Here is a 17778-nt window from a genome sequence, read left to right as displayed (position 1 = left end):
ATGGCATGCCCAAGTCGGCACAAATTGCGCAAACTTGTCGTGCCAATGCGGGAAGTGCGTAAGCCATGCGCAAACTATGCGGAAAGTATGCGTGAACTCGTCGTACCAGTCCGTGTCAATGTGGACACTGATGAGCACGCATTCGTGAATTATTCGTGAAATCGTCGTAAACTGGTCGTACACTAGTCGTGAACAGTGCGGGAACCATCTCAGTTCGTGCACGAAAATGGCACGGCTTGCCACGACAAAACGTGACCAAAAGTCGTGCAAGTGTCGGGGCACCTTTAGATACCATTCGTGACCTGAGATGACCTCGGGGACATAACAAGGGGCCACGGGTGCCCTTTCCGGTTCAGCGTGTCATGTATACTCGTAAATCAGTGTTTGAAAGTGTTTAGAATGGCGTTCTATCGTGTTTTTGTTTTTCTTTAATGACCTCCTTACAATGATTATGAAACTGTAATCTCAATTCGTTTATTTTTTATATTGTTAATAGAATGGCGTTCGTATAAAAGAAGCGCTTTTCAATTTTCTTCCATAGACTTATAATGGAAAGATCGAAAATTGAGCTGACCTTAGGTCATTGATATCAAAATTTCGAGAAATAAATTTTGTAGATACTACATGTATCAATCGCTGATAATTTCAAAGCGATCGGTCACTCATCATAGCTATGGCAGGCATTGGAACTTTTTAGAAGGTGAGGTCACTTGAAGTGACCTGGTGGCCTGACCTTTGGTGACCATGCCAAAATTTTCACAGCATGTGCAAAGCGGAAGGTGTATGATAAAGTGTGCCAAAAACGGCGGCGCTCCACTCCACCATTTTTTAGATATACGCGAGAACCGCAGGGGGGTGCTCACCCCCTCCCCCCTAGCAGGGCGCTGGCTAATACAGGGTGTCCCGAAATTGATTGCGCCTTTATCCCATCGCATTCATAATGAAACAAAAACATGATCGGTACTTTGTTAATTTACCGATGCATCCTCCCCTTAGTCGAATGCTCTCCCTCATGGGCTCAGGCATCCCGCACACCAGATTGTCCAGCGTCTCGGCGCTGATACCACGGTAAAACTCTTGCTTGAGATGTCAGAAGCGATTTTTTCAGCAAGACAGCGCGCCAGCGCACAACGCGGCCACGACTCAGCAGTGGTGCCGCGACAACCTCCAAGGGTTCTGGGAGAAGGGCGTATGGCTCGGGCACAGCCCTGACTGGTCTCCCATTGAAAATATCTGGGCTATCGTGCAGGGCGAGCTGGACAAGAGAGAGCCGCCCACCTCCGAGAAGGCGCTGGTCAGCAATCTGCAGAACGCTTGGCTTCAGATCAGCGCCGAGACGCTGGACAATCTGGTGTGCGGGATGCCTGAGCCCATGAGGGAGTGCATTCGACTAAGGGGAGGATGCATCGGTAAATAAACCAAGTACCCACCATTTTTTGTTTTATTACGAATGAGATGGGATGAAGGCGCAATCAATTTCGGGACACCCTGCATAGCTCGGAAGCCCTGCTGGCAGCGATCGAAGACTCACCGTGCGCTCCAGTTCGTACAAACGCGCCATCAGAGAGGCGATGGTTTGCTCCAGGTCTTCATTGCGCGCCTCGGTCTCGCGCAGCTTGGTCTCCGTGGACGAATTGGTGACGCGCAGTTCCTTCAACAGATTTGCAGGGCAAATATGGGGCGGGACGTGACTTTCATATGCACCGCGAACACAGGTCGATGGGTTTCAAACCTCTTGTCCGACACACATAGCTGGCGAATCTAAAGGTGGGGGACTTTTGGGGGATATAGCCTAGCCCTCCATCAGTGTTCAAAATTGACGATATTTTCCAGTTTCCCTCACACAGAAATAATATTCAACAATTTTTGTTGGCGAAAGTTTACTTTATTCCGCACACAATAAGGATGATAACCCGAGGTGGACAGCAAAGGTCAGTTACCTTCAGGTCATTTTCCGTCCTCTTTTTGTCTGTCAGCGCTTGGTTCAGTTGGTCTCGCAGCTCACGTACACGAGTCTTCAGTCGCAACACCTGCATCTCGGCGGCCTCCTGCTCTCTGGGCACCAGCCTGGCGGCCAGATACGGGAAGCGTTACACGTTACACAGCAGCCCGTCCCCCACGCAGGCCAACACTACTCGACCGCCACAGTCCGCCATTCTTGCAGCCATTCTGTAACTCGGGAACTACTGGGCTGATCGGAACGAAACACCATTCGAATCTCATCAGGGGATACGTTTTTATCAGCCGTTTCTAATATGGTAACATCAGGTTACCTCTGTGACCTCGAAAGGTCATTTTGACGTTTTAACCCTCGCACCGACGGGGGGGGGGCGGATATCCGCCCCCCTGAGGTTTTTCGCAAATAGCGGGAAAACCGCGGCGCGTAGCGCCGCGAAATTTGGTATGACTATAACCTCATCAATTTTACACATGGTGTGCAAGTTTGAACCTCCTACCTTTTAAGGTCAGGTCACCAGGTCACTTTGAATGACCCAACCTCAAGTCACTTTTTTGCAACTTTGTCACCGTGCCAGAGCTACAGTAGATGTCGGAGGCCTTTGAAAGTCGCAGGATATTATTAGGTCATTAGTACCTACAATTTGTATATCTCGGAATTTTGATATCGGTGACCTAAGGTCAGGTCAATTTCGCGACCTCCCCATGGGGCGTTCAACGACAAATCGACAAATAAAAAATTAAATTTGCACCCTCATATTTTATTTTTCGTTGAAAACTGGTGTATGGGGTTGTGATGGGCGGGGAAGCCAGCTGTGGCAAGGATTTTTTTCTTCGAACAACGGTTTCCGAGATATAGCCTCGGGCAATTCCAGCAGGTCGCGCTGCAGCCCTATGTTTGGCGGCCTATAACTCAGAAACTGTTGGTTTTCTACGATAAAAACTCTATATGGTTCAACCATAGACCTCTGTACACCTGGACTGAGCGCAGAAATTTCGGCCATGACCATAGTGGCCCTAACTTTCAGATGTTATATCTCGAGATCAGTAACACCCAGATAGGTCCGGTCTTCACTGTTTGATGGCCCCGTGCATTAAAAATTGAATGCAATGTCTGCGGGAGATATCGGCTGGCACAGAGGAGGGTCTGCGCGTGGCGCGTGAGGGGTGTTTACAAAGTTGGTCTAATGATATCTCCAGAACCGCGTCACTGATTGAGCTCAAATTTGGTATGTGACCAGATACAGCACATCCGACACTATCACATTTCTCAAATAGGGGGTACTACTGCACGTGCGCACGTGCGCACCCCTTCTTTATATCTCAGTAACCACTGGCCCGATTGAGCTCAAATTTGGCATGTGGCCAGATGACATACATTAGCCACTATCACATTTCTCAAATTGGGGGTGCTACTGCACGTGCGCACGTGCGCACCCCTTCTTTATATCTCAGTAACCACTGGCCCGATTGAGCTCAAATTTGGTATGTGGCCAGATGACATACATTTACATTACCCACTAGTGCATTTCTGAAACAGGGGGTGCTGGTGCACGTGCGCACGTGCGCACCCCTTCCTTATATCTCAGTAACCACTCACTGGCCCGGCTGAGCTCAAATTTGGTATGTGGCCAGATGACATACATTAGCCACTTTTGCGTCTCTGAAACAGAGGGTGCTGCTGTGGGTGCTGCCGCAAGTGTGCACGTGCACACATTTTCTTATATGTCTGGAACTGCTGACCCGATTCTTGGGCCCGATTGAGCTCAAATGTGGGTCTAAACATCAAGCAACTGCCGCTAACGCATTTCTGAAACTGTATGGGGGCATTCTGGAACCGCTGACAGTGCACTTCCCTTTTTACGCAAACTAATCGGCGCGTGCCATTGCTCTCAAGTTCGGGGTGCAGCATCATATCATGCATCTCCGTCAGAGGCAGCCCTCGAACAGGGGATTCTGTTCTAAGTTTACAAGAGAATGTCTCTTTCGATTGGTTTTATTTGACGTTTTCCACTTTGATCAATAGATCTGTAAACGGTTTATAAATAACGCATTGCAAAACGATTTTATTTTACTGAACACTCTTATTCTTCATACCTACACGAATGTATAACCAACTCCACAAAAGTCATAACATATCACACGGATGCGAAACGGCCCCCGCTAAACCAACGCCACGGCCTCATTATTGACTCTCAGGCATTCGCACCCGATATTCCACACGGACCAGCGTTCAACCACCAGCCACCAAAACCGTTATGTCACTCTGTGACCAGTGAAGGACAGTGACGACAAAGTGGCCGTGTATGGGATATTGTCCCTGTATATCATCGAAGTACATAATTCTACAGCTACGTAATTATACGTAATTATGCGTACGTAATTGCACATTTCTTTCACGCCAACGTTTAGGCTGCTGATATTATCACGGTTTTGTGTGCTGTCCGTGGGCTGGTCGCGTTGCCGCATGCATGCACATTGCACACTGCTGACGTTTATCTCACTACTGCCGGCTACCACGTCTTCAATATGTCATTATGCAGTCTTGGGCCTGAGCTATGATGCATGCCCCACTGACGCGTGACAACACTTAGGCACTTGAGCAGTGCTACGGGTTGTCCTCCACGTGGCACACAAGGAGATAGCACACGGGTAGCTCCGTCTGAGCAGCCGATATTCTCACAGCCCAGGCAGTCCTCCGTCGCGTAACGGTCGATGCGGCTTACCTACTGAGGCACGAGCAGCACTATATAGGCTTAAAGGGACTATCCCACCTTTAACATGGGGTTTGAATTGAGATAGCCAAGTTTGCGGCGAGGTTCAGAAACCACTATCTATCTAGGTTGCAGCCCCCGCGGCCTCTTGGTGTTGAAGAAATTCGTTCCCTTCATTTGAAGATGGGCCTTGTACAAGGCCCTATCTTCAACATGGAGCGACCGTTAGTGTGACGTCACCTCGTTTAGTCATTCTGATTTAAATGGGTTTGTTCGTTGAAAAATCGCTTAAAACTTGGTCTGAACTTTGTTGTGGTGCCTACAGAGTAAAAAGAATCAGCTTTATGACAGTAATGTGGCCTAGGGAAGGAGGTAATTTTGGCCTGTGACGTCACATATTTGAAAGTTTGTGTTTGGAATATGGGAAGCCTAAGATGTTTAATGAAAAATAAATGCCAGAACCGTGTTCCTGGTCATCCAATCTATAAAGTCGGGCACAATTTAACTGGTTTTAACAACATTTTAGAAGGTGGGATAGTCCCTTTAAGTAGTGCTGCAGAATGTCCTCCACGTAGCACAAAATGAGGTAGCACACGGGTAGCTTCGACTGGACAGAATGTGTCACAGCTCAGGCTCAGGCAGTTTTCCGTCGGGCGGCGGTTGTTGTTGTTGGTCCCTCCGGCCGCTGCACGAAAGGACCGCGGCCGGAATTAGCGCGACATTGGTGGATTTGGCGACCTTTCCCAAATTGAGTTAAACTGTGTCACGTAGTTCAGAAATGTCCATGGACCACGAATCTGCAAATATTTTTCGTCCATAGTGTACAGCGTCCGCGCCACATCAGCCCAAACACAAAGTTTTGTGCCAAGCATCGTAGACCCGTTTTCGTACGGAAAAAAATAGCAGCTAACGTAGGTAAAAAATATATCTATTAGACGGCTTTGTCAATATTTTCGACGTCTAACCTGATAGTTTAGACCATGGGCTACACGATGGAAGAAAAAACTCATAGCGGAATATATAAATACGCTTCAAATGTTAAGTTTTTTTGGTGCTTTAAAAATTTTGAGTTAATTTTACTGTTATAGATATTCTGGAATGCCGATATAAAAAGTCCCGCTAGGTCCCGCTGTTCTTTTATCAATATGGTGTTTAACAATCAATTGCCTTTCAGAAAATGTATAATTTAGCTGCGTCAGCCTGCGGCAGCGAAAATGAGGGGCATTTTTTTACTCCAGGTCGCCGCGGCCGTGAGCCGCGAGTAACAGAACCTCAGGAATCGAACAAGGTTGCCAAGTACCAACTATATTAAAGTTTTGTCCGGACATATCCGTACCTTCTATCGAAGTTTCTGATACACTTTTCTGACCCGTAATAAATTTGTTATATAGTCATGTAGGCCATCAGATTCCCATCTTCACGGTTTTGGTGGCTACATTATTTGCTTATCGGAATTTCCGGTGCCGTCATGACCTGGCCTGACAGGTGCTGCCGTCTTATCACGTGACCGAGCGGAGTCGAGGTCAGGGCAGGTCAACCGATTAATTAATCAATTAATTAATGAATTAATTAATGATTAATTAGTTAAATTAATCAGAAATTGCTTAGAAAGTACACCGATTACCATTTCTATGATTCTACCATCCTTTTCATGTGAAAAGCGGGCACGAAATACGAAAAAGTACCGATGTCGCGCTAATTTTCGCTCCGGTCCCATTGTGCGCTGGCGTCCCGCAACGTAGCCTAGAGGCTCTGGAGGGCCCTTAACCCTATTCCTGGCGGGCTCCGCCGGGACAAGAAACTGGCGGGGGGGGGGCCGATTCGGCCCCCCCCCTCAGATCTCAAAAACTACACATCGCAGCGACAAACGGTAAACGGCATCGGATACGCACGGTCAAGATCTACAATTTTTACTAAGGTCATTTTCAGGTCAGGTCAAAGATGACGTCACAGGGGTCGAAAAAGTCAAAATGGCGGCGCTAGATATGGAGAGAGTTTTTCTCGAATAACTTTCGAATTAGTCAAGATAGGAACAAACTAAGGGCATCATCGTGATCCTCTCGTCAATCCGCATCGAATGATATATATGTTGACCTCGAAAGGTCAAGGTCAAAGGTTGACCTCAGGTCACGTGACCTCGAGGTCATTATGTATATCATTCGATGCGTCTTGACGAGCTGAACACAATGAGACCATCCAAGCGTCTGTATCTTGTTCCTGTACGGAGTTATTGGCCAAAAACCTTTGGTGACCTTTGATGACGTCACATGACCTCACAGCTGCCCAACAGCAAAACAGACCTCAAGGTAGTGAAGGTTGATCGTATATGAAGTCATGTATGGTATATGGGGCCATTCCGACCCGTTTTAGTGGTAAAAACAGGGAGTTGATTTTTCCCCCATTGACTTATAATGGGGAGGTCGCGAAACTGACCTGACCTTAGGTCACCGATATCAAAATTCTGAGATATACAAATTGCACATACTGGTACCCTAACTAAAGCCTGAAGAGAAGAAATTGATCGGTCAAAAACTATAGCTCTGGCGTGATTGCAAACTTTTCTGAGATAGGGTCACCAAACCGCCTCTGGTGACCTGACCTGAGGTCAGATCAACTCAAAATTTTCAGACATCTTGCGTAGAAGCCTTTTAGGAAAAGTCAGAAAATTTGAGCTTCCTAGCTCAACGCGTTTGGGAGAAATAACCAAAAAACCTCAGGGGAGGGGGGGGGGCTCCTGAGGCCCCCCCCCCGCCAGGAATAGGGTTAAGGCGGCCACCAGGGCGGCCATCACGTCGCTGCGCCAGGCTTCCTCAGGTGTCGGCCGTCTCGTGTCGGGAGTATATTCCCAGAGGCCGGGATTCTGAGGCGGACGCCTTTCAGGCCCGGGCACGTGAGCAGGACGCGCCGGTGGGTGTTGGTGTGAGGTGGGGGGGGGGGGGGAGGCCGCATCCTCTGCATAGCGGGCATTGCGCGGCCTCGCACTGGAGGTCCCGGCACTGGGTGCAAACGGCTGTCGGGCTCCGGCCAATTGAGTGCGGGTACTCCATCGGCCGGTCCGGATCTGGTGCACTTCAACAGCTGGGACTCGCGCACCCATCAGCTCGCGGTATATACCAGCCGGTAGCCGCTCTGCGCGTCGGGTACGGGTGGTATGTGGGTCTGCCAATGACTGCGTGGTCGCTCTGAAACTAGAACTGAGTACTCCGGCGGGTCTCTTCAGCTCGACGCAATCGTCGTCAGCGTAGACAGTCAGCGCGCCGGCTCCGCCACGGAGGACGCCACCCATCGCCGGCCCATCAGTCCATACCCAGGTCGCGCACTAGTTCAGTGATGTCAGGTGATGGAGCGCGGTGTCCCTCTTTGAGGAGGCGGCAGCTCCGGCTGGGAGCTCCGCTCCTATCTCCAGCTCGAAGGTGATTGCACAAGTCGGCAGCCAGGGTGGAGTGGGGGGGGGGGGGGGGGCGCTGGGGCGGACTTGAGGATTCAGAAAAGAAGGATTCATTGGGTCCGCGGCGGCCAGCTGGTGCAGAGGGTCCTCGGTGGGCAGGGATGCTTCCCTGGTCGGCATTCGCGCTGCCAGCGCCGTGCGGCGCGCCGCGACCGGTACATACCACGCCAGCATCAGCCATGACCCCATGATGGGGGGCCGATCCGATGCAGCCGGTGATGATCCAAGCCGCGGCGTGCATCTCACGCCCCAGCACCTCCACGTTTTGTCCGTCGCTGGCAGCCAGGCGACCGCTGCTGCCCTCTCCAGAGAGGGACCTGGTGGCCGGGCTTCGGTCGGTGCGGTTCACCTGCTCACTGGGCCGACTCGCTTCGGCGGCTGGCCGTTGTTTGTTGATGGGTATTCACCACGACTTCTTTTTCTGTTCGCTATTTTGCTATTCTTCCGTACAGTTACTGGTAGGCTGCAGTGGGTACATACCTACTGAATTAGGCAGCTCTGTCCTCTGCACACCACGAGGCGACCAGGCCGAATATCGATGTACCTATGTACCATTATAGGTATAGGTGGACGGTCGGTGACAAATTAACTGAATCTAAGAAGAACCTCTTGTATAATGAAACAATGCAGCTTTTGACTCTTCAATATCTAGGTACTACTACCGTGACTTCTGTCTCAAAAGCGTCTGTCTGAAAAGAAACATTAATTGCAATTCAGTACTGGCATTAAACAGCATTGTTGGGGATTCAAACCATGAAAACTGCGATTAAGTTAAGAGCATAAGGCTACTAAGGTACTCTGTTTTGGGCGATGTAGAAAGCCACTAGAAAGCCATCGTTTTCAAGTGATAAATCGATTATTCAAATGATGAATCGATCATTGGTATACAGTTGTTTTACAGCGACCACCGATGACACCACTCACCTAAAACTTGACCTGAAGCCTGAAGGTAGCTGATGTGGTGCCTTGTCGCCGCATTAGATCATTCTCTGGGATTCGTCATGCTGATGTTTCCTTCTTCAAAAACTCGGAACGTAGTTGAAATGTGGCATACCAACAATGTCAAGCAATGGTCTGTAACAACATAAACTTTGAAACAATGACTAAAACATCTAAATATTCCATAGTATTTAAATCCCGCACAACTTCATAAAAATCAATAAAAACTAGATGGCCATGTTTGCGCGATAACTGTACAGATCTAAGTTATATGTGAAGGGGGCCATATGTTTGGTTGTCAAAACTGGTATGTTTATATAAGTAGGGTTGAGTTTTTAGTTAATTCATTTAATCGTATGGTACGTATGACTTTTCGAGAAGCACTACAGATCCAAAAGCTTCTCAACTTCTACCCTATCCTACCTGTCACCTAACGATACCATAACCTGCCCATACTCTACCCTGCCCATACCTACTCTGCCCATACACTACTTATAGGTACTCTAGATGGCCAGCTTTGCGCGATAACGCATTGCGATATTCCGAGTAACGCAATACGCATATTATCCGTGAGGATCGGTGTATTGAACTGAGACTAAGGATGACCTGTTGCTGAGTCGATTCCTAACTGTACGCCAGGTCGTTAAAATGTAACATTCGCAGCCCTCTCGGCAGTTGCCGGCTGGCCGAATGCATAGTGGGTCAAAAGTGGAAATAGCCGGTGCGCCGTCTGGCAACCCGGCAGCCCGCCGCCATAGGGAAATTCATGCTTTTTGTCGCTTTTTCGCTCCTTATGAGTCACTTGATCTAATTAGAGCTTAACTAGGAACGAGGCGGGTCACTTGGACGTATTCGGGAGCGGAATACGGTGTTTTGGAGGCAATACCTGGGAAACCCAACCCGCCCAATGCGAGTTTTTAAGAGTCTGCATGCCCAAATTAACGTTGAGCGCGGTCGTTTTCGGTCGGTTTTCCGCGACCTTGTGGCGAAATCGCCTAATCTATTCAACAAGGATGGGCTAATTCGCTTAACTAGGAATGAGGCGTTGAAGAGAATTATTCAAGGAATAGAGCTGTGCAAAAATATTTTTTGTATTGTTTAAACTGTATCCGCCCTTGAACGATAAACATTGTTGACCCATCAGAAACACATCCCTTGGAATGCGTTTGGACTTAGCTGGATCTAATATTAGCGAGTATCTGCTAGTGCAGTTTCTTGGCTTACACAGTACGCACACAAGCATACATACTTCCTGCCCATGGTTATTCCTCACTTGAATGAAAATTTTGCTATAATATCTATTCCAAGCAGTTAACAGGTTTTAGTGCAGTGCCAATTCGGAACCGTTCAGCGCCGCCAGTCTCCCAGGCGGCGCGTACTACGGCCGCCGCCGGCCGCCGCCGGCCGCCGCGCCGCCGCTCTGGCAGGGTGTTTGACTTCATATCTCTGTTGCTAGAAAAGTTGTGGACCAATTTACTTGATTCTTGCATGAAAAGATCCGCCATTCAGTTCTTAGCAGGTAACGAAAATTTGACGTCAATTGCACGATCCGCTGCCCATATTGTGGTACTGCCATCTATTGACAAGGCTGGCGAACTAAAGCCGGGCGGCTATTTCCACTTTTGACACACCATGTTAACTCGCTGTTCAGTTCTTGCCCCGCACCTCACGCAAAAAGATAAGTTACTGGCGTCATGTAACCCTCAGAGGTTGGGCACGCCATCAAACCCAATCATCATCATCGACCTTGACCTTTGACCTTGACCTCGGATTTTTTTGAATGTGCTACTGCCTCTCGATGAGACGAACACAGTGGTGGCCGAAATTTTCCGATAGCTCCAAAAATGAAGATTTTATAGGGTACGGGGACTAAAATGTACGTTTAAAGTGACCTTGACCTTGACCTATGACTTTGACCTCGGATTTTTTTTGAATGTGCTACTGCTTCTCGATGAGACGAGCACAGTGGTGGCCGAAATTTTCCGATAGCTCCAAAAATGAAGATTTTATAGGGTACGGGGACTAAAATTTACGTTTAACCCGCGCCCTGCTGGGGGGGGGAGGGGTGTTTGAACACCCCCCTTGTGGTTTTTTGCAAATATCTCAAAAACGGCGGCGCTCCGCCGTTTTTGGTACACCTTATCATGCATCAATTCTACACATGTTGTGAAAATTTCAGACCAAGGTCATTCAAGGTCAGGTCACCAGGTCACTTGAAGTGGCCTCACCTCATAAAAAGTTTCAATGTCTGCCATAGCTACACCGAGTGAGCGATCGCTTTGAAATTTTCAGCAATTGCTAAGAGCAATAGCATGTACAAAATGTATATCTCAGAATTTTGATATCGGTGACCTAAGGTGAGGTCAATTTTGCGACCTCCCCATTATAAGTCAACGGGATAAAATTGAAATGCGCCTCTTTTGGACGAAAGACATTATAAACACTCCCAAACACTGAATTACAAGTGGTTTAGACACACTGAACATGAAAATGGTGTCCGTGACCCCTATTTATGCCCCTGAGGTCATCTCAGGTCACGAATGGTGTCTAAGTTTTTCGCAAATAACTTTTGATAGAGGCATGCTAGAGCGGTGAAAACGCCTTAGATGTGCTCAGCTCGACGATACGGATCGACTGATATGCAACATGACCCTTTCCGGTCAGGTCATGAACTTGACCTGAGGTCAAATTTTCAAGTTGACCTTTCAAGGTCAAGTTATAGTTCATTCGATGCGTCTTGACAAGAGGAACACGATGCCGGTAAAAGTAAGTTCGTACAAGGCTTGGGTCAAAAGTTATTGCAGAAAAACTGTTTCCGAAAAAAAAATCGGCTATTTTTGCAGTTTTTGCCCCCTGGAGGCAAAACCGTTGACGTTAGGTCAAATCTGAGGGAATTGCTCAGAAAGGGCGTTAATAGGGCTATCGAATGCGCTTCTCCGCGGCGCTGTAGCTTTATTGGTTCCCGAGTTATGCGTTGGCTTCCTGGAAATTGTTGACATTCGACCTGAAAATCGGCGAAATTTTGCCTTCAATGACCTCTGGTGACCTGACCTTTGACCTGACCAAAAAAGTAAAGTGACTGAAATGATTTCGTCATTATTTTTGGCGCTCTTTCGAACGCCGCCTTCCGCGTATCGCTACGTGGCCCAGGAGCCGAGTTAGAAGGGTGGGGGGGGGGGTTTAACACCCCCCCCCCAGCAGGGCGTGGAAATCCAGGACCCCCAGCCGGGCGCGGGTTAAAGTGACCTTGACCTTGACCTATGACCTTGACCTCGGATTTTTTTGAATGTGCTACTGCTTCTCGATGAGACGAACACAGTGGTGGCGGAAATTTTCCGATAGCTCTAAAATGAAGATTTCATAGGGTACGGGGACTAAAATTTACGTTTAAAGTGACCTCGACCTTGACCTATGACCTTGACCTCGGATTTTTTTGAATGTGCTACTGCTTCGCGATGAGACTAACACAGTGGTGGCCGAAATTTTCCGATAGCTCCAAAAATGAAGATTTTATAGGGTACGGGGACTAAAATTTACGTTTCAAGTGACCTTGACCTTGACCTATGACCTTGACCTCGGCTTTTTTGAATGTGCTACTGCTTCTCGATGAGACGAACACAGTGGTGGTGGAAATTTTCCGATAACTCCAAAAATGAAGATTTTATAGGGTACAGGGACTAAAATTTACGTTTAAAGTGACCTTGACCTTGACCTATGACCTTGACCTCGGATTTTTTTTAAAATGTGCTACTGCTTCTCAATGAGACGAACACAGTGGTGGCGGAAATTTTCCGATAGCTCCAAAAATGAAGATCTTATAGGGTGCGGGGACTAAAATTTACGTTTAAAGTGACCTTGACCTTGACCTATGACCTTGACCTCTGATTTTTTTAATTTGCTACTGCTTCTCGATGAGACAAACACAGTGGTGGCCGAAATTTTCCGATAGCTCCAAAAATGACGATTTTATAGGGTACGGGGACTAAAATTTACGTTTAAAGTGACCTTCACCTTGACCTATGACCTTGACCTCGGATTTTTTTGAATGTGCTACTGCTTTTCGATGAGACGAACACAGTGGTGGCTGAAATTTTCCGATAGCTTCAAAAATGAAGATTTTATAGGGTACGGCGACTTCTAAAGTGTCCTTGACCTTGACCTATGACCTTAACCTCGGATTTTTTTGAATGTGCTACTGCTTCTTGATGAGACAAACACACTGGTGGTCGAATTTTTCAAATCGGACCATAAACAAAGATTTTACATGGTACGCAGTATTTTGACCTCTCAAGGTTAAACGGTTTGACCTAGGAAAAAAGGTCACCATTTTCGAACTCAGCGTGCCATGGGCTATCTGCATGCCAATTTTGAGCGAAATCATTACTCGAATTTGAATCCGAATACGAATACGACGCTAACTTTATGGACATACTGGCCTGCCTATTTACCTGAGCTGTCATGCTATGTCACCACTGGATCATCAATGCAGCATAGCCGCAGGCTTTCGTGCATCCACAGAGTGGCACATTGCCAGCAGTGACCTGACCCCCAGTCGGCCCGCTGCAGACCGGTGCAAGGCGACACCCCCGCTCAACGGCAGTCTGACCGCCGGCCACAGGCCCGTCACGGGCTTGGCCAAGGGCAGCTGACGTCACGCCTGATGAGTCACCCGGCAGCCCCCCGGTGCGGAGGACGGTCAAGTATGTCCGCTGGCCTGCCCCAGCACACAACTCGCTGTCGACTACCATGTCATTACGTCGCTACTAATGACATGTCTGCTGGCTTGCCACAGCATCCAACTCACTGTCAACTACCATGTCATTACGTCGCTACTAATGACACGTCCGCTGACTTGCCCCAGCATACAACTCACTGTCAACTACCATGTCATTACGTCGCTACTAATGACATGTCTGCTGGCTTGCCACAACAACCAACTCACTGTCAACTACCATGTCATTACGTCGCTACTAATGACACGTCCGCTGGCTTGCCCCAGCATACAACTCACTGTCAACTACCATGTCATTACGTCGCTACTAATGTCACGTCCGCTGGCTTGCCCCAGCATACCACTCACTTACCGGGGTTACATGAGCAAGTAAATGCGTATCAGGAACGGATTTTCCTATTCGCTCACCATTGTAGTCCGTTTGTAATGCGTATTAACCCGCGCCCGGCTGGGGCTCCTGGATTTCCACGCCCTGCTGGAGGGGGGGTGTTTGAGCACCCCCCCTTCTAACTCGGCTCCTGGGCCACGTAGCGATACGCGGAAGGCGGCGTTCGAAAGAGGGTCAAAAATAATGACGAAATCACTTCGGTCAATTTTTTGGTCAGGTCAAAGGTCAGGTCACCAGAGGTCATTGAAGGCAAAATTTCGCCGATTTCCAGGTCGAATGTCGAAAATTTCCAAGAAGCCAACGCATAACTCGGGAACCAATAGAGCTACAGCGCCGCGGAAAAGCGCATTCGATAGCCCTATTAACGCCCTTTCTGAATAATTTTCTCAGATTTGACCTAACGTCAACGGTTTTGCCTGCAGGGGGCAAAAACTGCAAAAATAGCCGATTTTTTCGGAAACAGTTTTTCTGCAATAACTTTTGACCCAAGCCTTGTACGAGCTTACTTTTACCGGCATCGTGTTCCTCTCGTCAAGACGCATCGAATGAACTATAACTTGACCTTGAAAAGTCAACTTGAAAATTTGACCTCAGGTCAAGGTCATGACCTGACCGGAAAGGGTCATGCTGCATATCAGTCGATACGTATCGTCGAGCTGAACACATCTAAGGTGTTTTCATCGCTCTAGCATGCCTCTATCAAAAGTTATTTGCGAAAAACTGTTAGGTACCATTCGTGACCTAAGATGACCTCAGGGCATAAACAGGGGTCACGGACACCATTTTCATGTTCAGTGTGTCTAAACCACTTGTAATTCAGTGTTTGGGAGTGTTTATAATGTCTTCCGTCCAAAAGAGACGCATTTCAATTTTCTCCCATTGACTTATAATGGGGAGGTCGCAAAATTGACCTGACCTTAGGTCTTCGATATCAAAATTCTGAGATATACATTTTGTACATGCTATTGCTCTTAGCAATCGCTGAAAGTTTCAAAGCGATCGGTCACTCGATGTAGCTATGACAGACATTGAAACTTTTTATGAGGTGAGGTCACTTCAAGTGACCTGGTGACCTGACCTTGAATGACCTTGGTCTGAAATTTTCACAACATGTGTAGAATTGATGCATGATAAGGTGTACCAAAAACGGCGGCGCTCCGCGCCGCCGTTTTTGAGATATTCGCGAAAAACCACAAGGGGGGTGTTCAAACACCCCCCCAGCAGGGCGCGGGTTAACTCTGCTCATGTAGCCCCGAGCACTGTCAACTACCACGCCATTACGTCGCTACTAATGGCATGTCCGTTGGCTTGCCCCGCATACACCTCACCGTCAACTACCATGTCATTACGTCGCTACTAATGACATGTCCCCGCTGGCCCTGTCCCAGCAGCTCCTTCTAGAGCCCTGAACAGCGGCATGACGTCTAGTTTTGGCGTTTTTTGGCGTCTTTCAGAAGAGCCCAGGAAGGGGTCAGGGGTCGAGGCCAGCCAATGCCAATACACCGAACGTAATAGCTTAGCCCGGACTCACTTAGCACCTTAACGCTAATGGTCATTTCACGATGGAACCGTGCAAATTATATTAGCGGGAAGTTGCGCCATCTCCCACCTCCGCCAGCGCCAGGTCGTGGCTCATCAAGGGACAGGTAGTGCCACCTAGGTGCGCCGGGGAGAACTACGGGTCGCATAGTGCCACCAGATGTCGCGCACACACGACAGGCGCAGATATATGGAATTTAGAACGTGGGCGATGAATTGTAACAGCGTTGATTTCTACCATGAATATATCTTAGCAACTTACAGCGTGGGCGCAGGCACTGGAACCACAACGGCTACCACAACTGCACGTAAGTAAGTCCGACATACAACTTATGTTGGACTCGAGGCAACGCTGGCCAAGCGGCCTTTTCCGTTAGGACGCCGAGCGACGGAGTGCGCGCAGCCATTGTTTTTTTTGTCTCCCTCTGTTCTTTCTAGGGCGTCTTTCAGAAGAGCCCAGGAAGGGGTCAGGGGTCGAGGCCAGCCAATGCCAAAACACCGAGCGTAATAGCTTAGCCCGGACTCACTTAGCAACCTTAACCCTCGCCCGCACATGGGGGGGGGGGTGGTTGCCACCCCCCCCCCCCCAGGTAGTCTTTCTGCTCTGCACTCAACATTTTTAGAGCTAGAAGGCTGATTTTTCGTATAGCTGCTCCTCTATCCTTTCTTGATGTCCACTGAAAATTTCAAGTTTCTGTGACCTTTGGTTTCGGAGATATGACCTTGTTTTTCAGGTCATGTCATGACCCAAATGGCCAATTCTCGACATCTTGCGTTGGCTATGGGCCTTGTGAGCTTTTGACACCTTGATTTCGGCCTTTTTTACCAGTCTTACCTCCCACCCATCATGGAACATGTTGTTCGACGATGTACAGATGTCAAGGTCAAGGTCAAGGTCAACCTAGGTCATCTAAGATAATTGCGTTTTAGGCAAGCGGAATTTACTTTTTGTGAAGTTTTTTGACTGCATTTTTGGTAAAAGCTTCTCAGATCATGATTTCATGTAATATGGACACATAAACAATCGGTGCACACATCAGTATACACACAGACACACACAGACATACAAACACATATAATTGACCTTGACCTAACTTGACCTGAAATGACCTCAGCAGCAAAAACCTGGTCGGGTAGTGTGAGAAAGAGGTTCTAGCTGGCTTGGCACCAGAAAACGGCATCGTTATCGGTATATGATAAGCAGCGCACTTGATATCCAACGGTGACCCAAAACAGCAACATTTTTTAGTTTGAACTGACCTGGAAGGTCAATGACTGACCTGAGAAGGTAAAACTGGGTATCATTGGATTCGTCTCTTCCCAAAGAATCTTTTTGGTCTTTACCGCTAAGCTCTATCTCCAACAGGAACGAAATGGCGCGGGGGGGGGTGGCAACCACCCCCCCCCCCATGTGCGTTCTAGGATGGGAAAATGGCATGTGCGGGCGAGGGTTAACGCTAATGCATTTTGTCGAAAATCAGCGATAAGGCGTCAGTTGTCTAGCACATATGTTGCTATTAGAGATCACTGGTCATGCCAGGTCACATAAGCGTAGGAACCATGGGTGCAAGGGTGCAGCTGCACCCACAATATTTATCCAGTGGGTGCAGACAATGTATTCTGCACCCACAATAATCTGAACCAAAAACCCCTTTTTCATCAACACTACTTCCCATGCAGCACGGCAAATTCAGGATATGTTGCCTACTATCCATCTTTCGAAGCATTTGCTACTGTGATCAGTGATGGTCTTCAAAACTTACATTTGTGCTGAAAAAGGGAAATGGAGCATGTGATTGAACACATACCGAACCGATGACCCACTGTCAAAAATTTTAGCCCGATATCTTCGAAAATGGCTAAGTTGGCCGTTTTTACTTTTTGCGGTAGTCAGTGTTGACAATACAGGGTGGCGCCGGTAAATAACCACAAATGTCAAACCTGTGTTACGAGGAAACTGTTTTGTGAAGAGCAATAATTTTTTTGCATTCATGTTCCATGCTTTATGTAAATTGTTGTCCATAGCAAAAGGAAACGTTGCAGCTGAAGATAATAACGGAAG

At 48.0% G+C, this 17778-nt stretch overlaps 1 protein-coding gene across 1 annotated transcript in view; it reads right to left on the bottom strand.

Moving 5' to 3' along the window:
* LOC122386394 overlaps nucleotides 1–17778 on the bottom strand; it is a 213877-nt gene that overhangs the window by 42295 nt on the left and 153804 nt on the right. The window contains exons 8-9 of the mRNA XM_043375563.1: nucleotides 1941–2067; nucleotides 1532–1651 (exon numbers count right to left, since the gene is read on the bottom strand). Coding sequence (XP_043231498.1) covers nucleotides 1532–1651; nucleotides 1941–2067 — 247 coding nt within the window. The remainder of the gene's footprint in view (nucleotides 1–1531; nucleotides 1652–1940; nucleotides 2068–17778) is intronic.

Source organism: Amphibalanus amphitrite, unplaced genomic scaffold, assembly GCF_019059575.1.
Source record: "Amphibalanus amphitrite isolate SeventyFive unplaced genomic scaffold, NRLGWU_Aamphi_draft 000249F_arrow, whole genome shotgun sequence".
Taxonomy (NCBI): Eukaryota; Metazoa; Arthropoda; class Thecostraca; order Balanomorpha; family Balanidae; genus Amphibalanus; species Amphibalanus amphitrite.
This window is presented reverse-complemented; position numbering and strand designations above follow the sequence as displayed.